We start from the raw sequence: 18,169 nt of genomic DNA on the forward strand, positions 1-18,169 counted from the left end.
AAACTTCTCTATGTGTAATGTTTACTGTTAATTTTACAGGCCTTGTCCCCCCTCCTGGACAGACACGTACGGAACACCTCTTGGTCCTGCTCTACTCTCCTCCCTCCTGGACAGACAGGTACAGAACACCTCTTGGTCCTGCTCTACTCTCCTCCCTCCTGGACAGACAGGTACAGAACACCTCTTGGTCCTGCTCTACTCTCCTCCCTCCTGGACAGACAGGTACAGAACACCTCTTGGTCCTGCTCTACTCTCCTCCCTCCTGGACAGACAGGTACAGAACACCTCTTGGTCCTGGTCCTCCTCCCTCCTGGACAGACAGGTACAGAACACCTCTGGTCCTGCTCTACTCCTCCCCTCCTGGACAGACAGGTACAGAACACCTCTTGGTCCTGCTCTACTCTCCTCCCTCCTGGACAGACAGGTACAGAACACCTCTTGGTCCTGCTCTACTCTCCTCCCTCCTGGACAGACAGGTACAGAACACCTCTTGGTCCTGCTCTACTCTCCTCCCTCCTGGACAGACAGGTACAGAACACCTCTTGGTCCTGCTCTACTCTCCTCCCCCTCCAGGTACAGAACAGACAGGTACAGAACACCTCTTGGTCCTGCTCTACTCTCCTCCCTCCTGGACAGACAGGTACAGAACACCTCTTGGTCCTGCTCTACTCTCCTCCCTCCTGGACAGACAGGTACAGAACACCTCTTGGTCCTGCTCTACTCTCCTCCCTCCTGGACAGACAGGTACAGAACACCTCTTGGTCCTGCTCTACTCTCCTCCCTCCTGGACAGACAGGTACAGAACACCTCTTGGTCCTCCTCTACTCTCCTCCCTCCTGGACAGACAGGTACAGAACACCTCTTGGTCCTGCTCTACTCTCCTCCCTCCTGGACAGACAGGTACAGAACACCTCTTGGTCCTGCTCTACTCTCCTCCCTCCTGGACAGACAGGTACAGAACACCTCTTGGTCCTCCTCTACTCTCCTCCCTCCTGGACAGACAGGTACAGAACACCTCTTGGTCCTGCTCTACTCTCCTCCCTCCTGGACAGACAGGTACAGAACACCTCTTGGTCCTCCTCTACTCTCCTCCCTCCTGGACAGACAGGTACAGAACACCTCTTGGTCCTGCTCTACTCTCCTCCCTCCTGGACAGACAGGTACAGAACACCTCTTGGTCCTGCTCTACTCTCCTCCCTCCCTCCTGGACAGACAGGTACAGAACACCTCTTGGTCCTCCTCTACTCTCCTCCCTCCTGGACAGACAGGTACAGAACACCTCTTGGTCCTGCTCTACTCTCCTCCCTCCTGGACAGACAGGTACAGAACACCTCTTGGTCCTGCTCTACTCTCCTCCCTCCTGGACAGACAGGTACAGAACACCTCTTGGTCCTCCTCTACTCTCCTCCCTCCTGGACAGACAGGTACAGAACACCTCTTGGTCCTGCTCTACTCTCCTCCCTCCTGGACAGACAGGTACAGAACACCTCTTGGTCCTCCTCTACTCTCCTCCCTCCTGGACAGACAGGTACAGAACACCTCTTGGTCCTCCTCTACTCTCCTCCCTCCTGGACAGACAGGTACAGAACACCTCTTGGTCCTGCTCTACTCTCCTCCCTCCTGGACAGACAGGTACAGAACACCTCTTGGTCCTCCTCTACTCTCCTCCCTCCTGGACAGACAGGTACAGAACACCTCTTGGTCCTGCTCTACTCTCCTCCCTCCTGGACAGACAGGTACAGAACACCTCTTGGTCCTCCTCTACTCTCCTCCCTCCTGGACAGACAGGTACAGAACACCTCTTGGTCCTGCTCTACTCTCCTCCCTCCTGGACAGACAGGTACAGAACACCTCTTGGTCCTGCTCTACTCTCCTCCCTCCTGGACAGACCCTCCTGGACAGACAGGTACAGAACACCTCTTGGTCCTCCTCTACTCTCCTCCCTCCTGGACAGACAGGTACAGAACACCTCTTGGTCCTGCTCTACTCTCCTCCCTCCTGGACAGACAGGTACAGAACACCTCTTGGTCCTGCTCTACTCTCCTCCCTCCTGGACAGACAGGTACAGAACACCTCTTGGTCCTCCTCTACTCTCCTCCCTCCTGGACAGACAGGTACAGAACACCTCTTGGTCCTGCTCTACTCTCCTCCCTCCTGGACAGACAGGTACAGAACACCTCTTGGTCCTGCTCTACTCTCCTCCCTCCTGGACAGACAGGTACAGAACACCTCTTGGTCCTGCTCTACTCTCCTCCCTCCTGGACAGACAGGTACAGAACACCTCTTGGTCCTGCTCTACTCTCCTCCCTCCTGGACAGACAGGTACAGAACACCTCTTGGTCCTCCTCTACTCTCCTCCCTCCTGGACAGACAGGTACAGAACACCTCTTGGTCCTGCTCTACTCTCCTCCCTCCTGGACAGACAGGTACAGAACACCTCTTGGTCCTGCTCTACTCTCCTCCCTCCTGGACAGACAGGTACAGAACACCTCTTGGTCCTGCTCTACTCTCCTCCCTCCTGGACAGACAGGTACAGAACACCTCTTGGTCCTGCTCTACTCTCCTCCCTCCTGGACAGACAGGTACAGAACACCTCTTGGTCCTGCTCTACTCTCCTCCCTCCTGGACAGACAGGTACAGAACACCTCTTGGTCCTGCTCTACTCTCCTCCCTCCTGGACAGACAGGTACAGAACACCTCTTGGTCCTCCTCTACTCTCCTCCCTCCTGGACAGACAGGTACAGAACACCTCTTGGTCCTCCTCTACTCTCCTCCCTCCTGGACAGACAGGTACAGAACACCTCTTGGTCCTGCTCTACTCTCCTCCCTCCTGGACAGACAGGTACAGAACACCTCTTGGTCCTGCTCTACTCTCCTCCCTCCTGGACAGACAGGTACAGAACACCTCTTGGTCCTGCTCTACTCTCCTCCCTCCTGGACAGACAGGTACAGAACACCTCTTGGTCCTCCTCTACTCTCCTCCCTCCTGGACAGACAGGTACAGAACACCTCTTGGTCCTCCTCTACTCTCCTCCCTCCTGGACAGACAGGTACAGAACACCTCTTGGTCCTGCTCTACTCTCCTCCCTCCTGGACAGACAGGTACAGAACACCTCTTGGTCCTGCTCTACTCTCCTCCCTCCTGGACAGACAGGTACAGAACACCTCTTGGTCCTCCTCTACTCTCCTCCCTCCTGGACAGACAGGTACAGAACACCTCTTGGTCCTGCTCTACTCTCCTCCCTCCTGGACAGACAGGTACAGAACACCTCTTGGTCCTGCTCTACTCTCCTCCCTCCTGGACAGACAGGTACAGAACACCTCTTGGTCCTCCTCTACTCTCCTCCCTCCTGGACAGACAGGTACAGAACACCTCTTGGTCCTGCTCTACTCTCCTCCCTCCTGGACAGACAGGTACAGAACACCTCTTGGTCCTGCTCTACTCTCCTCCCTCCTGGACAGACAGGTACAGAACACCTCTTGGTCCTGCTCTACTCTCCTCCCTCCTGGACAGACAGGTACAGAACACCTCTTGGTCCTGCTCTACTCTCCTCCCTCCTGGACAGACAGGTACAGAACACCTCTTGGTCCTGCTCTACTCTCCTCCCTCCTGGACAGACAGGTACAGAACACCTCTTGGTCCTGCTCTACAGAACACTCTCCTCCCTCCTGGACAGACAGGTACAGAACACCTCTTGGTCCTGCTCTACTCTCCTCCCTCCTGGACAGACAGGTACAGAACACCTCTTGGTCCTGCTCTACTCTCCTCCCTCCTGGACAGACAGGTACAGAACACCTCTTGGTCCTGCTCTACTCTCCTCCCTCCTGGACAGACAGGTACAGAACACCTCTTGGTCCTGCTCTACTCTCCTCCCTCCTGGACAGACAGGTACAGAACACCTCTTGGTCCTGCTCTACTCTCCTCCCTCCTGGACAGACAGGTACAGAACACCTCTTGGTCCTGCTCTACTCTCCTCCCTCCTGGACAGACAGGTACAGAACACCTCTTGGTCCTGCTCTACTCTCCTCCCTCCTGGACAGACAGGTACAGAACACCTCTTGGTCCTGCTCTACTCTCCTCCCTCCTGGACAGACAGGTACAGAACACCTCTTGGTCCTGCTCTACTCTCCTCCCTCCTGGACAGACAGGTACAGAACACCTCTTGGTCCTGCTCTACTCTCCTCCCTCCTGGACAGACAGGTACAGAACACCTCTTGGTCCTGCTCTACTCTCCTCCCTCCTGGACAGACAGGTACAGAACACCTCTTGGTCCTGCTCTACTCTCCTCCCTCTCCTCCCTCCTGGACAGACAGGTACAGAACACCTCTTGGTCCTGCTCTACTCTCCTCCCTCCTGGACAGACAGGTACAGAACACCTCTTGGTCCTGCTCTACTCTCCTCCCTCCTGGACAGACAGGTACAGAACACCTCTTGGTCCTGCTCTACCTCTTGGTCCTGCTCTCTCCTCCCTCCTGGACAGACAGGTACAGAACACCTCTTGGTCCTGCTCTACTCTCCTCCCTCCTGGACAGACAGGTACAGAACACCTCTTGGTCCTCCTCTACTCTCCTCCCTCCTGGACAGACAGGTACAGAACACCTCTTGGTCCTGCTCTACTCTCCTCCCTCCTGGACAGACAGGTACAGAACACCTCTTGGTCCTCCTCTACTCTCCTCCCTCCTGGACAGACAGGTACAGAACACCTCTTGGTCCTCCTCTACTCTCCTCCCTCCTGGACAGACAGGTACAGAACACCTCTTGGTCCTCCTCTACTCTCCTCCCTCCTGGACAGACAGGTACAGAACACCTCTTGGTCCTGGACAGACAGGTACAGAACACCTCTGGTCCTCTCCTCCCTCCTGGACAGACAGGTACAGAACACCTCTTGGTCCTGCTCTACTCTCCTCCCTCCTGGACAGACAGGTACAGAACACCTCTTGGTCCTCCTCTACTCTCCTCCCTCCTGGACAGACAGGTACAGAACACCTCTTGGTCCTCCTCTACTCTCCTCCCTCCTGGACAGACAGGTACAGAACACCTCTTGGTCCTCCTCTACTCTCCTCCCTCCTGGACAGACAGGTACAGAACACCAGCCTCTCTTTTCCGGGAAAGAAAGTTTCTGTCCACCAACATCTCTTCTGTTTTGACATCAATACCGTAGTTATAATATATAATATATATAATATAATAATAATATAATAATATAATATATGCCATTTAGCAGACGCTTTTATCCAAAGCGACTTACAGTCATGTGTGCATACATTCTACGTATGGGTGGTCCCGGGAATCGAACCCACTACCCTGGCATTACAAGCGCCATGCTCTACCAACTGTGCTACAGAAGGACCACCAGTTCTTGGTTCTCAGTTCAACATGATGGATCTAGTAAGTGGTTTGAGTTTTATTTTAGTTTTACTATTGAGAGTTCCCTCTCTTTGTGCTTTCACTAGATTCATCATTGGCACGGAAAGAGAGTCCCTGACTTCCTAACATTGATGTGACCACAACAATTCTCCTCAGATACTCCCTTCTCTCTGCAATATCACCAGCATGGTCAGATGTTCAAATCTGAGCAATGTTCCCATGATTGATAGTTTCCTGGTAGCTTTGCCACAACACTGTCTCTGTGTGTTTGTGTCATCTCATATTAGACAAAGATAAACTAAGCTTTTTTCAAATTTTTTGCAATATCATTTATAGCCTGGCACAGATAGTAAAACTACATTAAATACAACGTTAACTAGATATTATCTGTGTCATTTATAGCCTGGTACAGATAGTAAAACTACATTAAATACAACGTTAACTAGATATTATCTGAGTCATTTATAGCCTGGTACAGATAGTAAAACTACATTAAATACAACGTTAACTAGATATTATCTGAGTCATTTATAGCCTGGTACAGATAGTAAAACTACATTAAATACAACGTTAACTAGATATTATCTGAGTCATTTATAGCCTGGTACAGATAGTAAAACTACATTAAATACAACGTTAACTAGATATTATCTGTGTCATTTATAGCCTGGTACAGATAGTAAAACTACATTAAATACAACGTTAACTAGATATTATCTGAGTCATTTATAGCCTGGTACAGATAGTAAAACTACATTAAATACAACGTTAACTAGATATTATCGTCATTTATACTGGTACAGATAGTAAAACTACATTAAATACAACGTTAACTAGATATTAGTCATTTATAGCCTGGTACAGATAGTAAAACTACATTAAATACAACGTTAACTAGATATTATCTGTGTCATTTATAGCCTGGTACAGATAGTAAAACTACATTAAATACAACGTTAACTAGATATTATCTGTGTCATTTATAGCCTGGTACAGATAGTAAAACTACATTAAATACAACGTTAACTAGATATTATCTGTGTCATTTATAGCCTGGTACAGATAGTAAAACATTAAATACAACGTTAACTAGATATTATCTGTGTCATTTATAGCCTGGTACAGATAGTAAAACTACATTAAATACAACGTTAACTAGATATTATCTGTGTCATTTATAGCCTGGTACAGATAGTAAAACTACATTAAATACAACGTTAACTAGATATTATCTGAGTCATTTATAGAGATATTATCTGTGTCATTTATAGCCTGGTACAGATAGTAAAACTACATTAAATACAACGTTAACTAGATATTATCTGTGTCATTTATAGCCTGGTACAGATAGTAAAACTACATTAAATACAACGTTAAGCGACCATTTATAGCCTGGCACAGACAGCTGTGTGTTCTGTGTTCGGCTAGTAGCTGGTTGTGTTCTACTTACCAGTTCCCAGTGTTCGCGGGGTCCGACATGCCAATCAACCTGCTATCTGCCAATCACAGGAATGCCTGGGATGTTCTGATGCCGGGCGTCCTGGTGGTTGGCGGAGTGGCGTGGAGGGGGCGGGGCATTGGAAGTTAAGGTTCAGCCTTTGTTCTCTCTCTTCCGTCTGGGCTTCACAAGAGAAGGTCCCGATTGGCTTGTGGGGAATCTTTCATTGATTTGGCGTGAGCGAAGGCCAAACAGTAGCCGGTGTAAAGTTGCTAATAAACCGTCAATTCGTAACTCAATCCTCTGTCTGGACAATTGTTCCTTTATGATCTAGTCAGGTCATTACACTACATTAAATACAACGTTAACTAGATATCATCGCCACATAACTTATGTCGAATTTAAAAGACACCGTTACCGTTAGTAACGTCTGTTACACTGTAACTTACAGGCAGCCTCACATAAAAACCTATTGGTTAACAAAGCTTTGATTATGACCAAAGTCTATAGTGGTGAAAAGTCTCTCTCTCTATTCTAACTTACCACACATTCACATCACTGCCTCGACATGAATGTGTCCTGTCAGAGCCGTTTCCTGTCCGTTAACCGTTAACAGGCTCGAGCCACAGCTTAACCAATGAGCGACAAGGAGGACTGACAGTCACGAGCGGTGCAGCAGCCTCTGCAGCAGCAGCCTCCCCCGGGTCCTAGTGCCCGCCCGGTAAGACGGTTAAGATGCGATGGAACGGTTGACGGAGAGAAAATAAATCACAGAGAAAATATATTGACTGATGTATTGAATTGTTTAGGGAAGCTTTAGCTTTGGCTTTAATAAATACACTTCAAATAAACTTCTCTGGTTCTGAACTCTTCTCCACACCTTCTACCTCACTGAACTCTCCCTCATTCATTTCCATTTCACCTCCAGAACTCAGTCTGGGGCACGACTCACTCTGTTTGCACTTGAATTATAACATTTGAAATGTCTCTATTCTTTTGAAAATAAATGTTGTTTAATGTTTACTGTTCATTCATGATTGTTTATTATCTACTTCATGTGCTTTGGCAAAGTAAATATATGTTTCCCATGCCAATAAAGACCTTTGAATTGAATTGAGAGAGAGAGAGAGCTCCATGTTAATGTATAGGGGACAGTCATGGTTACTCATGGTTATGTGATGAGGCAGCCCAGTCGGTTACATGAACCAGTCTATTCTCTGAAAGGGGCCCAGACAGCCTGTTCCCAACAGTGGGGTCAGTGGGATTGGATAGGGGCCCCTCTCTCTCTCTCTCTCTCTGACTGGAGGAGAGAAGTGAAATGGTGTGTCTCCTCTGGTCAACAATACTCACCTTGAAAGACTTCACAGCCTGTTGGAGCTCCTTCAGCTCCTTCTCTCTCTCCTGGAATCTCTGCTGGACCTTCTGCTGACTCATCCCCAGCTGCCTCTGTGGAGAATCACTCTTCAATGAGCTATCAAGCTTTATTAGTCCAGTAGATCAATAGTATAGTAATGTGACATAGGACCCATAGAGAGGAAGGTCTACAATCCTGAGGAAGTCCCTTTACAACATGATATTATGTTGCTATGTGAATGATTATAGTTTTTATGGTAGGCCTACGTGTATCAAGGAGTTGAGACTGAACTTTGGACTCATAAAAGGCCATTCAGAATGATAATAGTGTTTGACTTTAGAAAATGGTGATACATTTGGAGAATCTGGGTTAACATATCTATATACTCAAGGTTTGTGTTCATATTTGTTCTGCTGTGGATCCATTTAATTTGAATGATCTCATATTCAAACAGATTTAGTTCCTACTGTATCTTTAATTCTTTGTTTATCAGACAAGTTGTTCTGGTCTTACCTGTTTCTCAGTCCTCTCTGCTGCAGCTGACACTGTATCATGGCCTTTATGTTCATCCATTGTACACAGATAACAGATACACTGCTGATCGGTACGACAGTAAACCTCCAGCAGTTTGTCATGATGAGAGCAGATCTTCTCCTGTAGTTGTGCGGTGGCTTTGACCAGCTTGTGCTTCTTGAAAGCAGGAGATTCATAGTGAGGTTGGAGGTGAGTCTCACAGTAAGAGGCCAGACACGCCAGACAGGACATGAGGGCTTTCTGCTTTCTGGTCCCAGTGCAGACATCACACACCACATCTCCAGGTCCAGCATAGCACAGAGCAGGAGGGGGAGCAGCCTGGAGTCCTGTCTTCCTCAGTTTCTCCACCAGCTCAGCCAACATGTTATTTTTCCTCAGATTAGGCCTTGGAGTGAAGGTCTCTCTGCACTGAGGACAGCTATAGACCCCTTTCAGAACATCCTGATCCCAGCAGCCCTCAATACAGCTCCTACAGTAACTGTGTCCACAGGGAATAGCCACCGGCTCCTTCAGTAGATCCAGACAGACAGAACAACAGAACTGGTCCTGGTCCAGCAGAACTCCCTGCTGAGCCATTTGGACGGTTGTTCACTCTCTCACAGACAGACGACACAGAGACTCAGATCAGTTTCGTTTCCTCAGAAGAGAGTTTGTGGGAAGGGGAGGGACTTCCTGGTTCTGCCAGTGGGGTGGGGTTAGAAAGGAGGGAGGGGTTAGAGGAATGGAGGAAGAGAGAGAGGAACTGCATGCAACAGCAAGAGGGAGACAAATAGTTTTGTTCCAAGGTTAGAGCCCTTAACATGGAACAAATGACATAATGAATCATAAAATGTGAGTTGTTAGAATATATGAAGGGTAACAGTTTCTATGAAGTACGTATGTATCATTATTTTAATGACCTTTATAATGCCTTATAATACACCTATGTGTTGTACTTAATCAATAAGGACTGAGGAGGTGTGGTATATAGTTAATATACAGTACCACCGATAAGGACTGAGGAGGTGTGGTATATAGTTAATATACAGTACCACAGATAAGGACTGAGGAGGTGTGGTATATAGTTAATATACAGTACCACAGATAAGGACTGAGGAGGTGTGGTATATAGTTAATATACAGTACCACAGATAAGGACTGAGGAGGTGTGGTATATAGTTAATATACAGTACCACAGATAAGGACTGAGGAGGTGTGGTATATAGTTAATATACAGTACCACAGATAAGGACTGAGGAGGTGTGGTATATAGTTAATATACAGTACCACAGATAAGGACTGAGGAGGTGTGGTATATAGTTAATATACAGTACCACAGATAAGGACTGAGGAGGTGTGGTATATAGTTAATATACAGTACCACAGATAAGGACTGAGGAGGTGTGGTATATAGTTAATATACAGTACCACAGATAAGGACTGAGGAGGTGTGGTATATAGTTAATATACAGTACCACAGATAAGGACTGAGGAGGTGTGGTATATAGTTAATATACAGTACCACAGATAAGGACTGAGGAGGTGTGGTATATAGTTAATATACAGTACCACAGATAAGGACTGAGGAGGTGTGGTATATAGTTAATATACAGTACCACAGATAAGGACTGAGGAGGTGTGGTATATAGTTAATATACAGTACCACAGATAAGGACTGAGGAGGTGTGGTATATAGTTAATATACAGTACCACAGATAAGGACTGAGGAGGTGTGGTATATAGTTAATATACAGTACCACAGATAAGGACTGAGGAGGTGTGGTATATAGTTAATATACAGTACCACAGATAAGGACTGAGGAGGTGTGGTATATAGTTAATATACAGTACCACAGATAAGGACTGAGGAGGTGTGGTATATAGTTAATATACAGTACCACAGATAAGGACTGAGGAGGTGTGGTATATAGTTAATACTGAGGAGGTGTGGTATATAGTTAATAGTACAGTACCACAGATAAGGACTGAGGAGGTGTGGTATATAGTTAATATACAGTACCACTGAGGAGATAGTTAATATACAGACTGAGGAGGTGTGGTATATAGTTAATATACAGTACCACAGATAAGGACTGATGAGGTGTGGTATATAGTTAATATACAGTACCACAGATAAGGACTGAGGAGGTGTGGTATATAGTTAATATACAGTACCACAGATAAGGACTGAGGAGGTGTGGTATATAGTTAATATACAGTACCACAGATAAGGACTGAGGAGGTGTGGTATATAGTTAATATACAGTACCACAGATAAGGACTGAGGAGGTGTGGTATATAGTTAATATACAGTACCACAGAGGTTTTAATAAAGTCAATAGCACAATACAACGAAACTAGGGAATAGGAATATCGCAGGAAGTTAAAGGAATAAACAGACAAATAAACCCGGAAACAAGAATAACAGTAACGTTAGAACAAATAAGGAAGTTAATAAATGGAAGATCAGCAATAATACAAATATAAACTGTCAGTAGACTAATATTAAAGACAATACTAGTAACTAGCAGACCTGACACAGAAAAAGGAATACAACTGAGACTGACGGTAGGAAGACCACAAATACAGGCTGCAAAAATGAGTAAAACAGCAGTATACATTCTGGGCACCAGGCGTCCCCTATGTAAGGAAGAACTAATAGAAATGTTTAGAAATGGGAAAACGCAGCAGGAAAATGGGCACTAAATGGCCAGAGGAGGGAACATTTGATGTCTCAGTATGTGAGGACATGAAAACTCTAATAAAAACACATAAAACAAGTGACACAGGAAAGAAAATGATCAATAAAAGAGAACACGAGGTGCTAAACATGTTCAAAGCAGAAGGATTGTTGGAAAGTATAAAGAAAACTGGAGGAATGTTGAAGAAAGAATGAAAAGTCAGACAGGAAGAAGGTGGAATGGTTGGCAAAACCCCCACCATGCACCAGTGGGTAAAACCCCCACCATGCACCAGTAGGTAAAACCTCCACCATACACCAGTAGGTAAAACCCCCACCATGCACCAGTGGGTAAAACCCCCACCATGCACCAGTAGGTAAAACCTCCACCATACACCAGTAGGTAAAACCCCCACCATACACCAGTAGGTAAAACCTCCACCATGCACCAGTAGGTAAAACCCCCACCATACACCAGTAGGTAAAACCTCCACCATGCACCAGTAGGTAAAACCTCCACCATACACCAGTGGGTAAAACCTCCACCATACACCAGTAGGTAAAACCCCCACCATACACCAGTGGGTAAAACCCCCACCATGCACCAGTGGGTAAAACCCCCACCATGCACCAGTGGGCAAAACCCCCACCATGCACCAGTAGGTAAAACCTCCACCATACACCAGTAGGTAAAACCTCCACCATACACCACTGGGTAAAACCTCCACCATACACCAGTGGGTAAAACCTCCACCATACACCAGTAGGTAAAACCTCCACCATACACCAGTAGGTAAAACCTCCACCATACACCAGTAGGTAAAACCTCCACCATACACCAGTAGGTAAAACCTCCACCATACACCAGTAGGTAAAACCTCCACCATACACCAGTAGGTAAAACCTCCACCATACACCAGTAGGTAAAACCTCCACCATACACCAGTGGGTAAAACCTCCACCATGCACCAGTAGGTAAAACCTCCACCATACACCAGTAGGTAAAACCCCCACCATACACCAGTAGGTAAAACCCCCACCATACACCAGTGGGTAAAACCTCCACCATGCACCAGTAGGTAAAACCTCCACCATACACCAGTAGGTAAAACCCCCACCATACACCAGTAGGTAAAACCCTCACCATGCACCTCCACCATACACCAGTAGGTAAAACCTCCACCATACACCACTGGGTAAAACCTCCACCATACACCAGTAGGTAAAACCCCCACCATACACCAGTGGGTAAAACCTCCACCATGCACCAGTAGGTAAAACCTCCACCATACACCAGTAGGTAAAACCCCCACCATACACCAGTAGGTAAAACCTCCACCATACACCAGTGGGTAAAACCTCCACCATACACCAGTAGGTAAAACCTCCACCATACACCAGTAGGTAAAACCTCCACCATGCACCAGTGGGTAAAACCTCCACCATACACCAGTAGGTAAAACCTCCAGCATACACCAGTGGGTAAAACCCCCACCATGCACCAGTGGGTAAAACCTCCACCATACACCAGTAGGTAAAACCTCCAGCATACACCAGTGGGTAAAACCCCCACCATGCACCAGTAGGTAAAACCTCCAGCATACACCAGTGGGTAAAACCTCCACCATACACCAGTAGGTAAAACCTCCACCATACACCAGTAGGTAAAACCTCCACCATACACCAGTAGGTAAAACCTCCACCATACACCAGTAGGTAAAACCTCCACCATACACCAGTAGGTAAAACCTCCACCATACACCAGTAGGTAAAACCTCCACCATACACCAGTAGGTAAAACCCCACCATACACCAGTAGGTAAAACCTCCACCATACACCAGTAGGTAAAACCTCCACCATACACCAGTAGGTAAAACCTCCACCATACACCAGTAGGTAAAACCTCCACCATACACCAGTAGGTAAAACCTCCACCATACACCAGTAGGTAAAACCTCCACCATACACCAGTAGGTAAAACCTCCACCATACACCAGTGGGTAAAACCTCCACCATACACCAGTGGGTAAAACCTCCACCATACACCAGTAGGTAAAACCTCCACCATACACCAGTAGGTAAAACCTCCACCATACACCAGTAGGTAAAACCCCCACCATACACCAGTGGGTAAAACCTCCACCATACACCAGTAGGTAAAACCTCCACCATACACCAGTAGGTAAAACCCCACCATACACCAGTAGGTAAAACCCTCAAACCTCCACCATACACCAGTAGGTAAAACCTCCACCATACACCACTGGGTAAAACCTCCACCATACACCAGTAGGTAAAACCCCCACCATACACCAGTGGGTAAAACCTCCACCATGCACCAGTAGGTAAAACCTCCACCATACACCAGTAGGTAAAACCCCACCATACACCAGTAGGTAAAACCTCCACCATACACCAGTGGGTAAAACCTCCACCATACACCAGAAGGGGTAAAACCTCCACCATACACCAGTAGGTAAAACCTCCACCATGCACCAGTGGGTAAAACCTCCACCATACACCAGTAGGTAAAACCTCCACCATACACCAGTGGGGTAAAACCCCCACCATACACCAGTGGGTAAAACCTCCACCATACACCAGTAGGTAAAACCTCCAGCATACACCAGTGGGTAAAACCCCACCATGCACCAGTAGGTAAAACCTCCAGCATACACCAGTGGGTAAAACCTCCACCATGCACCAGTAGGTAAAACCTCCACCATACACCAGTGGGTAAAACCTCCACCATACACCAGTAGGTAAAACCTCCACCATACAAAGACTGGGTAAAACCTCCACCATACACCAGTAGGTAAAACCTCCACCATAGGACAGTGGGTAAAACCTCCACAAAACACCAGTGGGTAAAACCTCCACCATACACCAGTAGGTAAAACCTCCACCATACACCAGTAGGTATAAACCTCCACCATACACCAGTGAGGACATTGTAAAACCTCCACCATACACCAGTGGGTAAAACCTCCACCATACACCAGTGGGTAAAACCTCCACCATACACCAGTAGGTAAAACCTCCACCATACACCAGATGTAAACCCCCACCATACACTGGGTAGGTAAAACTCCACCATAACCAGTGGGTAAAACCTCCACCATACACCAGTGGGTAAAACCTCCACCATACACCAGTGGGTAAAACCTCCACCAAAGACCAGTAGGTAAAACCTTAGATTATGTGGAAAAAAGACCATATAATTAATAGAGGTAAAACCTCCACCATACACCAGTATTTGTAAAACCTCCACCATACACCAGTGGGTAAAACCTCCACCAAAGACTGGGTAGGTAAAACCTCCATATACACCAGTAGGTAAAACCTCCACCATACACCAGTAATAGATGTACTCAGCTACAAAAGACTGGGTATACAAAAAACTGGGATGTGGAGGAAACCTCCACCATACAAAAGACTGGGTATGTGAGGAAACCTTAGCTACAAAAAGACTGGGTATGTGAGGACATTGATATAATTAATAGATGTACTTAGCTACAAAAAGACTGGTGTCCAGAGTGGTGGAAATAAAGAGAGAAACAAAGGTGGAAGATGAGAAGATGACTCAGCTACAAAAGACATGTGGCCTCTAGGTAAAATAAAAGGACCTGGAAAGGACAGGGGACACTGAGCAATAGTGCAGCTACAAAAAGAACATTGATATAATTAATAGATGAAGAGTTCTACAAAAAGATTATGTGGAAATAGGAAGACAAGTTAATGATTACTCAGCTACAAAAAGACTGGGTTATTAATAATAGTGATATTTAAGGTGCAATACTGGAATAAGACATTAAGTCATCCATATTCCCCAGTAATACATTTGCAAACTTTATAGTTTAGGTTCTAATACTAGTGTTGTGACCAATGAATTATTATCAGGGGAAGTGGGTAGCGCTGCCTTGGAAAATAGTTAATAGAAGGTGTGTATTATTTAAAGAAGGGAAAGGTTTGGGAATAATAGTTTCTCCCTGTAAGATGGAGGATTTTAATAAAGCCATGGAGTCGCTGAAAGAAGCACGAAATCTTTCTACCAATTCTTCTGGAATATGGGGAATTAATAGATGTACTTAGCTACAAAAAGACTGGGTATGTGAGGACATTGATATAATTAATAGATGTACTTAGCTACAAAAAGACTGGGTATATGAGGACATTGATATAATTAATAGATGTACTTAGCTACAAAAAGACTGGGTATGTGAGGACATTGATATAATTAATAGATGTACTTAGCTACAAAAAGACTGGGTATGTGAGGACATTGATATAATTAATAGATGTACTTAGCTACAAAAAGACTGGGTATGTGAGGACATTGATATAATTAATAGATGTACTCAGCTACAAAAAGACTGGGTATGTGAGGACATTGATATAATTAATAGATGTACTCAGCTACAAAAAGACTGGGTATGTGAGGACATTGATATAATTAATAGATGTACTCAGCTACAAAAAGACTGGGTATGTGAGGACATTGATATAATTAATAGATGTACTTAGCTACAAAAAAGACTGGGTATGTGAGGACATTGATATAATTAATAGATGTACTTAGCTACAAAAAGACTGGGTATGTGAGGACATTGATATAATTAATAGATGTACTCAGCTACAAAAAGACTGGGTATGTGAGGACATTGATATAATTACTAGATGTACTTAGCTACAAAAAGACTGGGTATGTGAGGACATTGATATAATTAATAGATGTACTTAGCTACAAAAAGACTGGGTATGTGAGGACATTGATATAATTAATAGATGTACTTAGCTACAAAAAGACTGGGTATGTGAGGACATTGATATAATTAATAGATGTACTTAGCTACAAAAAGACTGGGTATGTGAGGACATTGATATAATTAATAGATGTACTTAGCTACAAAAAGACTGGGTATGTGAGGACATTGATATAATTAATAGATGTACTTAGCTACAAAAAGACTGGGTATGTGAGGACATTGATATAATTAATAGATGAACTCAGCTACAAAAAGACTGGGTACATTGATATAATTAATAGATGTACTTAGCTACAAAAAGACTGGGTATGTGAGGACATTGATATAATTAATAGATGTACTTAGCTACAAAAAGACTGGGTATGTGAGGACATTGATATAATTAATAGATGTACTTAGCTACAAAAAGACTGGGTATGTGAGGACATTGATATAATTAATAGATGTACTTAGCTACAAAAAGACTGGGTATGTGAGGACATTGATATAATTAATAGATGTACTCAGCTACAAAAAGACTGGGTATGTGAGGACATTGATATAATTAATAGATGTACTACAAAAGACAGCTATAAAAAAGACTGGGTATGTGAGGACATTGATATAATTAATAGATGTACTCAGCTACAAAAAGACTGGGTATGTGAGGACATTGATATAATTAATAGATGTACTCAGCTACAAAAAGACTGGGTATGTGAGGACATTGATATAATTAATAGATGTACTCAGCTACAAAAAGACTGGGTATGTGAGGACATTGATATAATTAATAGATGTACTTAGCTACAAAAAGACTGGGTATGTGAGGACATTGATATAATTAATAGATGTACTTAGCTACAAAAAGACTGGGTATGTGAGGACATTGATATAATTAATAGATGTATATACAAAAAGACTGGGTAATGAGGACATTGATATAATTAATAGATGTACTTAGCTACAAAAAGACTGGGTATGTGAGGACATTGATATAATTAATAGATGTACTCAGCTACAAAAAGACTGGGTATGTGAGGACATTGATATAATTAATAGATGTACTTACTCAGCTACATTGATATAAAAAAGACTGGGTATGTGAGGACATTGATATAATTAATAGATGTACTTAGCTACAAAAAGACTGGGTATGTGAGGACATTGATATAATTAATAGATGTACTCAGCTACAAAAAGACTGGGTATGTGAGGACATTGATATAATTAATAGATGTACTCAGCTACAAAAAAAGACTGGGTATGTGAGGACATTGATATAATTAATAGATGTACTTAGCTACAAAAAGACTGGGTATATGAGGACATTGATATAATTAATAGATGTACTCAGCTAAAAAAAAGACTGGGTATGTGAGGACATTGATATAATTAATAGATGTACTTAGCTACAAAAAGACTGGGTATGTGAGGACATTGATATAATTAATAGATGTACTTAGCTACAAAAAGACTGGGTATGTGAGGACATTGATATAATTAATAGATGTACTTAGCTACAAAAAGACTGGGTATGTGAGGACATTGATATAATTAATAGATGTACTTAGCTACAAAAAGACTGGGTATGTGAGGACATTGATATAATTAATAGATGTACTTAGCTACAAAAAGACTGGGTATGTGAGGACATTGATATAATTAATAGATGTACTTAGCTACAAAAAGACTGGGTATGTGAGGACATTGATATAATTAATAGATGTACTTAGCTACAAAAAGACTGGGTATGTGAGGACATTGATATAATTAATAGATGTACTTAGCTACAAAAAGACTGGGTATGTGAGGACATTGATATAATTAATAGATGTACTTAGCTACAAAAAGACTGGGTATGTGAGGACATTGATATAATTAATAGATGTACTCAGCTACAAAAAGACTGGGTATGTGAGGACATTGATATAATTAATAGATGTACTTAGCTACAAAAAGACTGGGTATGTGAGGACATTGATATAATTAATAGATGTACTTAGCTACAAAAAGACTGGGTATGTGAGGACATTGATATAATTAATAGATGTACTTAGCTACAAAAAG

General features: G+C 44.2%; 2 protein-coding genes and 1 long non-coding RNA gene across 46 annotated transcripts in view; 2 read left to right on the plus strand and 1 right to left on the minus strand.

Annotated features, from left to right (window-relative positions):
* The window catches only part of LOC127923382 (tripartite motif-containing protein 16-like), a 32,112-nt gene extending 22,765 nt beyond the window's left edge, over positions 1-9,347 (minus strand). The window contains exons 1-2 of the mRNA XM_052507422.1: positions 8,674-9,347; positions 8,157-8,252 (exon numbers count right to left, since the gene is read on the minus strand). Coding sequence (XP_052363382.1) covers positions 8,157-8,252; positions 8,674-9,270 — 693 coding nt within the window. The 5' untranslated portion in view covers positions 9,271-9,347. The remainder of the gene's footprint in view (positions 1-8,156; positions 8,253-8,673) is intronic.
* Positions 18-5,223, plus strand: LOC127923381 (uncharacterized). 44 transcript variants are annotated; one of them, XM_052507393.1, is made up of 11 exons: positions 18-222; positions 373-476; positions 589-1,160; positions 1,217-1,476; positions 1,529-1,958; positions 2,011-2,114; positions 2,219-2,686; positions 2,739-2,946; positions 2,999-3,206; positions 3,682-3,837; positions 5,081-5,223. In XM_052507393.1, exons 1-11 carry the CDS (start codon positions 18-20, stop codon positions 5,198-5,200), a joined length of 2,835 nt encoding a protein of 944 aa, XP_052363353.1. In that variant the 3' UTR covers positions 5,201-5,223. The 44 variants fall into 44 exon arrangements, with proteins under 44 accessions (XP_052363353.1, XP_052363351.1, XP_052363343.1 ...); XM_052507391.1 differs by having other exon boundaries at positions 2,739-2,790; positions 2,895-3,206; positions 3,682-3,889; XM_052507383.1 differs by having other exon boundaries at positions 1,529-1,840; positions 1,907-2,114; positions 3,682-3,941.
* LOC127923383 (uncharacterized) lies at positions 4,128-4,666 on the plus strand. The gene is made up of 2 exons (XR_008114256.1): positions 4,128-4,253; positions 4,590-4,666. It is a non-coding gene; the product is annotated as an uncharacterized LOC127923383 (long non-coding RNA).
* Positions 9,348-18,169: the final 8,822 nt, after the last annotated feature.

The sequence above is a fragment of the Oncorhynchus keta genome, unplaced genomic scaffold (genome assembly GCF_023373465.1).
Source record: "Oncorhynchus keta strain PuntledgeMale-10-30-2019 unplaced genomic scaffold, Oket_V2 Un_contig_29466_pilon_pilon, whole genome shotgun sequence".
In the NCBI taxonomy this organism is placed as follows: domain Eukaryota; kingdom Metazoa; phylum Chordata; class Actinopteri; order Salmoniformes; family Salmonidae; genus Oncorhynchus; species Oncorhynchus keta.

What these genes read in the sequence shown, in the direction of transcription:
- LOC127923381 (XM_052507379.1), top strand. Translation starts at nt 18, where the DNA reads ATGTTTACTGTTAATTTTACAGGCCTTGTCCCCCCTCCTGGACAGACA. An exon ending in CCTCCCTCCTGGACAGACAG is followed by an intron (nt 1,477 to 1,528) that starts GTACAGAACACC and finishes CTGGACAGACAG; the next exon opens with GTACAGAACACCTCTTGGTC. An exon ending in CCTCCCTCCTGGACAGACAG is followed by an intron (nt 2,947 to 2,998) that starts GTACAGAACACC and finishes CTGGACAGACAG; the next exon opens with GTACAGAACACCTCTTGGTC.